Here is an 11,122-nt window from a genome sequence, read left to right as displayed (position 1 = left end):
AAAAAAAATTTACTAAAGTGTATAACTGCTATTCAAAACTCCCCTAGTTACCATTATAGCCAATTTCTTAGAGACCTAGAGGTCAAACATATAGAAGATTACGACTCAATCCTCAAATTAGAAGAGGATTACTGGAAATTACGTTCTAGGATTAATTGGTTAAATGAAGGGGATGCAAATACTAGGTATTTTCATATCCAAACCACTAATCGGAGAAGGAGAAATAATATCGTCTTCTTTAAAGATAACTATGGAAGCTGGATTGAAAACCAAAAAGCTCTTATGGACTATGTATCCGATCATTTGCAAAAAAATTTTACCACTTCTCATGAACACACAAATTGGAAAAGCATTACTTTGGCTAACACTCGTTTTAACAAAGTAGACTTGTCATGCCTTGACAGTCCACTTAAAAATCATGATATTAGGAGAGCTATTTTTTCCTTTAGACCATGCAAGGCTCCCGGACCTGATGGTCTGCATCCCTTTTTCTTCCAAAAATTCTGGCCAATTCTAGGAGGTAAAGTCATTAATTTATGTCAGAAAATTTTTAACTCTAAAGTTATGCCCCAGGACTTAAATAAAACCTACGTTTGTCTGATCCCTAAGTTCATAAATGCAGACAAAATTCATAACTTTAGACCAATTAGTCTTTGTAATACTTTGTACAAAGTGATTACTAAAATAATTGCTACTCGCATTAAGCCTTACCTAAAACTTCTAATTAGTGATCACCAAAGTAGTTTTGTTAAAAATAGACGAGCCACGGATAATGATATCATTATTCAAGAAGTTCTAAAATGTTTTAATAGTCGGACAGGGAGAGGGAATTGGATCTTAAAGCTTGACTTAGAAAAGGCTTTCGATAAGTTGGAATGGTCATTTGTATACAGAACTTTAAAGTTCCACAACTTCCCTCCTAATATAACAACCCTAATTCTTAGCTGCATATCAACAAGTACTATCTCTATCCTTGTTAATGGTAATAAAACAAAGGATTTTTATCCTACTAGGGGAGTTAGGCAAGGGGACCCCATGTCACCATATCTATTAATCTTATGCATGGATATGTTATCCAAAAATATTGAGCACCAAGTAGATACCCTAAATTGGGATCCCACCCTCTTGAATAAAAAATGCCCCCCTTGTCACATTTGTTCTTTGCAGATGACCTAGCCTTAATGGGTCGTGCAAATCAAAAAACAATCACCACAGTGAGAAATAGTATGGAATTCTTTTGTCGTTTATCTAGTCTTAATATTAACAAGGATAAATCGAAATTGTTGCTGTCAAAATCATGCCCCCATAGTGCTAGTAATTGGATCACTTCCTTTTTGGACATGAAGGTTATTAAGGATTTTGGCAACTACCTTGGTTTTCCAATGCCTAGTAATCAACCCAGACATAAAGACTTCCTGCCTATAATTGATAAAATGAGGGCTCGACTCAATATTTGGAATGCAAAATGGCTCAGTATGGCAGGAAGGTGTACTCTCATAAAATCAACTCTAAGCACAATACCAAATCACCAAATGCAACTCTCAATGCTCTCTAGTAGGACACTAAAGGAAATAGATAAGGTCTAAAGAGATTTTCTCTGGGGAACTACATCTGAAAAAAAGAAAATGCACTTAATAGGCTGGAACGTGGTAACATTGCCTAAGGACATGGGGGGGATAGGTATTAGGAAGGCAAAGTCTAAGAATTTTTCCCTACTAACTAGCCTTGCTTGGAGGCTTCTTACTGAACCATCCTCTCTTTGGGCGCGAGTCCTTACTAGCCTATATGGCTATACTAAGTCTACTAAGGGGGGATCCAATACTTGGAAAAGCCTTCTTAAGGGCTGGAATTTTTGTCAACAAGGGATAAGATGGCCAGTGAATAATAACCCTAACATGTCCATATGGGACACCAACTGGATCCCTATTTATGGTAAGCTAAGGGAAACTTTAATACCCTCTCACAAATAAGGAGATTGAGTTACGAATAAAAGACATCCAAACTGATAATAGATGGGATCTAGCACATATATCCTTCGAGATACCCAAAAATATTATTAATAGTATTCACTCCCTAACCACAACCTCTACACACACTAGCAAACCTATATGGAGTATAAATCCTAGTGAGATATTCACAACTTCCTCATGCTACAAAGTAATTGACACGCAATCTCATACTAGTAAAGAGTTTGCATGGATATGGGGCATGAAATGCCCTAAGAAATCAAGTTTTTCATGTGGAAATGTTACCACTCACGACTACCTACCAGGGACTACCTAGGAAAAATTGGTATCAACATTGATACAACATGCCCAATTTGCAAAAATGGGGAAGAATCACTACTTCACATTTTTCGGGAATGTAAGGTGGCAAAATTTTTTTGGAGATCATTAGGGGTGTTCAGTTCGAACCCTATGCCACACGAGCACTGGGTCGATTTCCTACATAAAAACACCTCACATACCTACTAAGTTCATCACATGGGAAGATGTTTTCCCCTTTGCACTTTGGTCTATTTGAAAAAACAGGAATGAAAACAATGTAAATAACACCAATCGTACTATTAACACTACGAAAGTGTTTCAACAAACGCTGAAATATCATTTGCTCACATCCAAGCCCACCACTAGTAATATTCCCATAAAGGTGAAGGTGAAATGGCACCCGCCTCCTACAAACTGGTACAAGGTCAATTTTGATGGTGCTTTCAACAATGACTGCCTGCATGGAGGAATCAGTGGAATCATACGAAACAACAAAGGAGAGTGGATGTTGGGTTACTATGAGAAGAGTCAAACAATATCACCTATACATGCAGAACTTCTAGCTTTTCGGCAGGCACTTCGAACAATTATCAGGGAAAAGATCACCCCCATGTGAACTAGAAACAGATGCCACAGAGGTGATTCATTTTTTAGAAGAAGATTATCCTACTTACAGTGATTTAATTATTGAATGCAGGTGTTTAATGGGGAGGGCAATGGAGCAGGGGGAGATCATAATGAAGCACAACTTCCGTGAAGGAAACATGGTGGCACACAAGATGGCCAAGGAAGCTCTAAAGTACCCTAGTGATAATATAACCCTTTATTTTGCTAAACCACCTAACTTTGCAATAGATGTGTATTGTAAGCATGAGGAAGATTGTAACTATGTTCGCTCTTGTAGTATGTATGCATGCAACACTCTAGCATCTCTAGGTAATGACAATGCCCTATATGGCATGGCAAAACTATGTACTAATGACATCTCTATGGGTCTTGTACCCTAGTACAATGCCTGCTTTATTAATATTAATATAAGTATCTTTTCCCTTAAAAAAAAATTGGTGCCAAATTTAGGGGGTTTCAAGGGTGAGGACAACTTAAGGAAAAGAAGGGGCTAAGGGCATCTTCGGCAGTTTAGGAAGTATATCAGTTCAGAGAAATATCCCCCCATTTGAGAATCGTCATTTTAACCATAAGATGGAGCTCATCTCTCTACACTTCTCGCCATTTATAACAAGTAAGATTACATACCACAATTCTTATTTATCCCGTCATGCTTCACTTACCAGTGAGTTTGTCTTCGTTCTTGATGTTTAATTTGTCTGTTTGCCACCTGTAATGCTAACATTGTTATCAATCCCATCCATTGGTTAGAAATCAGTAGCTCTATTGCATCTAGTTCGCATTTATAAGTTCCCCACTGCAGAGTAAACTGAGTACTATAGTTTAACAGCTCCATATAGTAGGAATTGCATTGTGAGGATTCATATATGACCCCAACTAGCTATTTTGAATTGAGGCGCAGTAGTAGTTGTAGTTGATGAGGTTGAAATGTTGTGGGAACAATTGCGTAGTGATTGTTGATATTAACGGAAAGCACGGGCAATTTAATGGATTTTGTTCATATCACATTCAATTGCAATTTAATGTTATGTATGGTTGATAATGAACTGACTGTTTAGATAAGAAGATGAAGCTAAATTTCAGTCTGGTTTTTGAGTGTCTAGGGTTATTGATAAGTTTTGAGTAATTGAACCAAGTAGAATTCACATAGGTTCTGGTGCTAAGGGTCGAAGGTCTTTGGATTTTTATGTGGAAACCTACAAGATTTACTTGGTATTCAGAGTTGTTGAGATGCAGGGAGAAACTAAGAAAATTATCAGAAACAGTGTTCACTAACAGTGATTGATGAGGCTGGTGTTGTATATTGATTTTCGACTCAAATGTTATTGTTTAGTGAAATAATGGACGTGTTAGTCTTCAATAAATGGATGGGGACAAAGCTATTGTCCCAGAACTGACATTAACAAAGCCGGGAATTTAAAAAAAATAAAACACGTACAGTAAAGAAAGAAAAAGTTTTTAGAGCTAAAACTGGTTGAGGTTTTCCCTGGCTAATTAACTTGCCCTCAGCAAAAGTTCATACTCATGGATGTTCTTGGGTAGATGTGTGCCCCTTGTAGTGTTTCCACCTTTTTACAATCTCTATCTGTTGTGGAAGGATTTACCTGTTATTTGCAGTTTCCTACTTGAAGTTTCCATAGTAGTTAGACGATTTCAAATACTTGTTTAGCTTTTGATGAATGATTTTTACAACATGAGTTCACATCTTCATTATGCTCATGCAAATCGCCTCTTCAATGGGTTGTGCACTGCATCCCTGATTACTACTTATGCTTCAATGCTAAAATATCTTGTATTAAGTTAACAGGCATATAGTACAGCAACAATAACAACAACAACAAACCAAGTGTAATCTCACAAGTATGGTCTGGAGAGGGTAGTGTGTATACAGACCTTAACCCTATCTTATGAAATAGATGTAGAGAGACTGTTTCGGATAGACCCTCAGCCCAAGGGCAGAAGAAAAAAAACAGTAACAACAACAATATAAGATGATAAGATAGCCGAAGTAATCAAAACAACAGGTAGTAATAGAAATCTAAGAATAAGAAAATACGAAAATAATACTAATACTATTGGTATGGGAAAGAGATAGGCTCGACTGCCTACTAATCTTCTACCCTAATTCTCGCTTGTCCACTCTCCTATCAAGGGTCATCAGTCATGTCCTCGATAAGTTGAAGTTGCGTCATATCCTCCCTAGTCACCTAATATTTTTATTAGAGTCGGAAACCCAGGTAGTGCGGAATTTAGCCAAACAACGTGTATAACGATAATAACAAAGACAATGCAAGTAATAATAACAATTAAAGCATATAAAGGAGGCACATATTTAATGTGGTTTGGTCAGTATGACCTACATCCACAAGTGGAAATGTGCAATTTCACTATACCAACAAGAGTACAAAACAGAGGACAAGATGAGATAAAGCTCTAATCAACCCAAAATATCCCCGAGGGAATAACCTCATGTGATCGCTCCAAAGAAGAGAATCACACGAGTGTTTCCCAACACCAAACTTTCTTGCAAAAATACTCTCAATAAATAAAGGAGGAGGGGAAGAAACAAGAATTGAATTCTCAATCTTTTTGGTGCATCTGTAACATGAACGAAGCTGCCCTTTTATAGAAAATCAAGGCCAAAATAATTGGCCAAGAGATAGCCACGTGGGACTTATCTTGCTTAAATAAAAATGGGCGAACAAGGCCTTTGGTTACAAGGCCAAAGATATGGCCACGTTACAACTTCTTTGGCCTACCTTTAATTCTCATCAGGCCTCTCACACCTCGTTGGGACATCAATGCATCTCCTCTTCACATGCCCGTACCATCTCGGTCTTGTTTCTCGCATCTTGTCCACCCCGAAGGCCGCACTCACATTGGCCGGAGTATTTCATTCTTAATCTTATCTCTTTTGGTATGCCCACCAGGGACGTAAGCAAGATTTTTCATAAGCAGTGTCGATATTTTGAAGAATTGAACTACTGAACAAATAATTGAAAGAATATCGTATTTAAAAAATACAATTCAAATTATATTAATAAATATAGTTCAAAATATATTACTTTGATTCGCCCCAACAAAAATTATTTTTGAAAATGTGTTCATAATATTCTGTAATACACTTATCTTAGACATGTTTTTGTGAGCATATGGCACCATAGCGATTTTAGGCTTGAAGGTTGAGGTCAAGAGTTCGATTCTTTCTGAGTTGTATTTTTTGTAAATGATAAATTTAATGTTCCAAAAATTAAGAGTACATCACGGCTCGATCTCACAACCACCTTTAAGGATCTTGACGTGCTCAACCACCACACTAAGTCACACTAGTTGTCAAGCACTTTCAATTTTAATTTTCATTAACTTTTCTCTATTTTCTTGCATATTATGTATATTTATAATTAGTAGAACCTTTCGACCAAGCGGTGTCGGATGACACCGCTTGGACTAAGGTAGGTACACCCCTGATGCCCACACATCTATCTCAGCATCCTCATTTCGCTACATTCATCTTCTGGACACGGGAGTTCTTGGCTGGCTAAATGTAGTCGGTTTACCTACCACTCTATATAACTTACCTTTAAGTCTTGGTAGCACATTCTTATCGCAAAAAATACCGGATGCGAGCCTCCATTTCATCCACCCTGCACTAATACGTTGTATGACATCATCGTCAATCTCCCCCATTACCTTGGATTACTCACTGATAGGTACTTGAAACTTCCTCTCTTATGGATGACTTGGGTAACTAGCCTCATGTCCCCATCTGCTTCATGAATCACGGCACTAGAAATAGGCACATAATGTACACTTAAAAAATGTGTATGATTGATTGGACTTGAGTTACATCCTGAAGATAAGACTTAAATGTTAAGTAAGTATATAGAGAAGACGTTCTTCTTAAGCTGCCAAAAGGACATATTGGCGTAACAAAATCTTTCATTTATAAAAGGCTATGCTTTGCAATTTACTAGATAAGACAATTATTGGCTATATGATGTGATGGTTTCAAAATATTTGTCTATTTGTCAATATCCCTAAGTTGATTTGGACATGTTATTGTGATATTTTAATAGTTTAAGTACTGGAGCTTTGTAAAAATTTGCTACTTGTTCGTCATTTTAACTCTTTGGATGGTACAGAATATATTGGTGATATAATGCAGTTTAACCAAGTGCTATATATCACGAGAGCCAAAATAATGAAGAATTAGTCAATGTAAAGTTATGTTACGGGCATACATAAGCAGATTGAAATTATTGCTGTATCCAATGCCAAACAGGTTTCCCACTTTCAGTACTTAAACTGCTTGCCCTGTTGTGTTCAAAGGCTTATGCTTAGCTGTCTAGTTTTCAATATTCCTCTCTGTGAATTATCCCAGGATGTTTCTCAACTATTTGTGGAAGGAATTTTAAGATAATGGAAGAGAAAAGGGTCAAATATATATTTTCTTATAGCTTATCTTGATTTTTGATCTTTGAAGCAACCGGAACGTTGAAATCTAGAGATTGCAATGCGCTATCTACACGCATTTATCCTCTTGGTTCTAACAAATCAAAAGAATCTGCTAGCAGAGTATTCAGAGTAACTTCTGCACTTGCAGAAACAGCAGTGTCTATTGCAGTTGCTGCCACAGTTGTGGGTGCTGCAGCAACTATTCTTGTAAGGAGAACTAAAGCTTCTGAAGCAATTGAGGTGAGTTGAAAGCTGACAAGAGTTATTTCTTCTGATATAAATATTTGTTCATATCCTAGAGCAGCTCAATCAAATATTTAATCTTAGCTCTGAAATAACACTTAAGGACATTTTCTGATACTGATCTTGGAGTACAATGAAAATCTTGTTGCCTTCTGGATGATCCCAAAAGACATATATTTTATACCTTAAAAATATCGAGGAAGACATGGCTTTTTCTTCTACCATTGTTTGATAGCAATTTTGTCTTTCAAGAAAAAGAAGAAACATATTTGTTCGGTAATGGGCAACAACAAAAGAAGTATTCTCCAGCAGAAAGTTTGCGAGTTGCATTTTCAGTCAACTGTTGCATCAATTTGTATTCAGATATATCCTGCTAAAAATTCTACTGCAACGAAAAACGAAATGATATTTGTTTCTTGCAATTCAGTGAGGTTAACCTAAGGTACCAATCTGTAGTTGGTTAGTTTCTGCTCCTCTTGGTTTGATTATTGATGTATCTCATCCGTATAAAAAATAAAATAAGCCGAGTTTCGCTTAGCTTCTGATCAGAAAAATGAAATTCAGAATTAGTTCTGCATTTACGGTGGAAACAGGTCTTTCAGTTAGTAGAACAATTTTGCCATTTCATTATCCATTTTCAGCTTGTTCTCTCTTTGAAGCAAAGATTAAAGATTTGTGCAGTAGCAGGTTATTCTCCAAACTAACCATAAAAGAGGAAAATACTATGCAGAATTGTGAAGTTTAAGTAGGGGGGAAATCAAATGATTTGTAGCTCAAATGCAATTGTTATTATGCTCTTAGACTACCTCTTTTGATTGTTGTTCTTATCAATAGACAGGCCCCGCCGAAAATTTGTGAAGACTGCGGTGGCTCTGGAATTTGTGCAGAATGCAGAGGGGAAGGATTTGTGCTAAAAAGGATGTCTGATGAAAATTCTGAGAGAGCAAGACTGATGGCAAAGAACGCAGCCACAAGATATACAGCAGGGTATGTTTTCGATTTCGTTAAGCCCCTCGTTTATAGGCACTGAGCTCTAAGTGTATGAACTCATATCATGCATTTGGCAGGCTTCCCAAAAAATGGAGCTACTGTATGAAATGCAACGCGGCTCGCTCCTGCAATTCATGTGGCGGCAGTGGGAAGTTGAACTAATTGTTAAATTGCCTTATGATATACCATATCATTCAATTGTGTCAATATAGTGGTAAGAAATTCGAAGAATATGTAGGCGGTAATTCTATGCATATCCTAATTATGTATAGTTTGTCGATAATTCTTTTGGAATATGGCCTTCTTGTGATAGTGCTATAACTTATCCATTTTCAAGATGCTGTTTACATTTTCTATGTCCTTATTGAAATGTGGTAAGTACTACGAGGTTTGTGGAATAATAACATGACGCGATTTTCATACTACCTAAACTTCATAATCCAAAAAAGCATCGACATATTTAAGGTTCAGCTTCTTGATGTTGAATCTGATATTTATAATTTCACCACTTTTTAGGTAATGACTTACCATAATAGTGGCCATTTGCATCCTTAAGTATTGCTGCGCTTTATATTTTCTGATATTCGAAATTCATGGAGAAGTTTGCTTAACGCAAGTTTCATTAAACCTTAACAGACCATTTTACTACCCAGAAAGCTCCGGCACTATTGAACTACCAAATGTGATTGGAAATTAGAGCTCCATGCTACTTTGCACCTCTACTCTAAATATCATGAATCCACAATTTAGTTATTTTATTAGGGGATTTTTTTTAACTGTACAATATTTGAAACTTATTTACCAAAATTGTCCTAATTTTGTATATTACCTACCCTAAACAAGGATTACTTATAAATTATATACAATTTATTATTAGTGCCTTAAATTATAGGGTTTAGTTACATCTTTTTCCTATTTTCACTCCACTCCTCTTTCAATAAGGATATTAGCGACTAGGATCAACCAGCTAATCCGGTACTGAGTCAGCATTGTCCTTTCCAAATTCATTACTGGGACAGGAAGGAGCTAGGTTTGCAGTACAATTCAAGATTGCATCAATTGTAATGTAGTCTCTTGACTGTCGCAGTCTCACCTATTTTACTAGTAATATCCGGAATTGATCAACACCCCACTACTCTCCATTCCGTTAATTAACCTTGTGAACTTGGGTACATAGGTATGTCCAAGTATAGACCCTTTTGATGTGTCATTGGAGATATTTTGATTGTAGCCGTGAAGTTTTTTTAATTTCATAACTGTTGTATAAAAAACGGTTGTATCATATGATCAAAATTTTAGAAGGTAAAGTCGCTTTTATTTTCTTGCAGGCTTTACTTTCCACGAACAATTTCCAGTTTAATCAGATTTGAAGTCTATAGTAGATTAACTTTGAGGGTAAAACGGGTACGTCATGAATCAGTGCACATGGGTCAATTTCGAATTCATTCTATACCTTTCTTTCTTTAAGAAAAGAATAATGTATGGCACACCAACCAGTGGCGAAGCTAGAAATTTATTCAAGGGTGTTCAAATTTAAAAGAAGTGAAAAAAAATTCAGACAAAGGGTGTTCAATATGTGTTATATACATCTAAAACGTAATATTTTACCTATGTACACAGTGCAATTTTTCGGCGAAGGGTGGTCAGTTGACCACCCTTATCACCATGTGGCTTGGCCACTGACACCAACATAATTTAAAACAAATTTCGTTCAAGATTAATACAAATTTGATATATATATACAACAACATACATACTAAAAATAAATTTTATACAACTAATTATAAGGTATACAACTTATTTATAACTTATCTACAACTTTCACACATCACTATTACTCAGTTAAATACAACTACAAACCACATACAATATGTCTTTTGTATGTGGTTTGTATATGATTTGTATATATTTTGTATATGGTGTGTTATTCTTCATCTCTAAAATTTCAATCAAAACTTCATCTCTTAATATAATTTTGATATATATAAACAACTTTATGTAAAAAGATAATATTTATTACTTAAATATAATCTTTATACAACCACTCATACAGTACACAACTAATTTCCAACTTTCATATAATATTAAAAAAAAACTACAAATAAAATACAACCAAATACACTTTTCATACAAATTTCATACAACTATTATACAACTTTAATACAATTTTATATGTATATTGTATGTCATGTATTCTCTTTTTCTTCTGAAAATCCAACCAAAATCAAATCTAAACTTCACCAAATACCCTCAAAATCGAGATGTGAACTCCATAGAATATTCCCAATCATTTGCAATAATATCCAATCCAAACAAAATATATATTTTTTTTAAATCCGAATTCGAATTCAAAGCTTCAAAGCTTTTTAATGGCTGCCAATGGTGGAGAGTCAAACACATCAAAATTTATTGATTGACAATTTTAATTCGAACAATGGAGCCAAATAATTAATATCCATCTGCTACTAGCCCGCCATCGGAATGCCAACAAAAAAAGGAAAGTCCAGAAAAGCTCCAAACTCCATCGATGACAAAATTAA

General features: G+C 35.7%; 1 protein-coding gene across 2 annotated transcripts; it reads left to right on the top strand.

The window, feature by feature from the left end:
• Positions 1-3,380: 3,380 nt before the first annotated feature.
• On the top strand, positions 3,381-8,938 carry LOC109214816. 2 transcript variants are annotated; one of them, XM_019378777.1, is made up of 4 exons: positions 3,381-3,507; positions 7,498-7,589; positions 8,431-8,579; positions 8,660-8,938. In XM_019378777.1, the coding sequence occupies exons 1-4, from the start codon at positions 3,468-3,470 to the stop codon at positions 8,742-8,744; spliced, it is 366 nt and encodes a 121-aa protein (XP_019234322.1). In that variant the 5' UTR covers positions 3,381-3,467; the 3' UTR covers positions 8,745-8,938. The 2 variants fall into 2 exon arrangements, with proteins under 2 accessions (XP_019234322.1, XP_019234321.1); XM_019378776.1 differs by having other exon boundaries at positions 3,385-3,507; positions 7,378-7,589.
• Positions 8,939-11,122: the final 2,184 nt, after the last annotated feature.

This window comes from Nicotiana attenuata, unplaced genomic scaffold, assembly GCF_001879085.1.
Source record: "Nicotiana attenuata strain UT unplaced genomic scaffold, NIATTr2, whole genome shotgun sequence".
Classification (NCBI taxonomy): domain Eukaryota; kingdom Viridiplantae; phylum Streptophyta; class Magnoliopsida; order Solanales; family Solanaceae; genus Nicotiana; species Nicotiana attenuata.
Note: the sequence above shows the minus strand (reverse complement) of the source record. Positions and strands in the feature narration are given on the sequence as shown.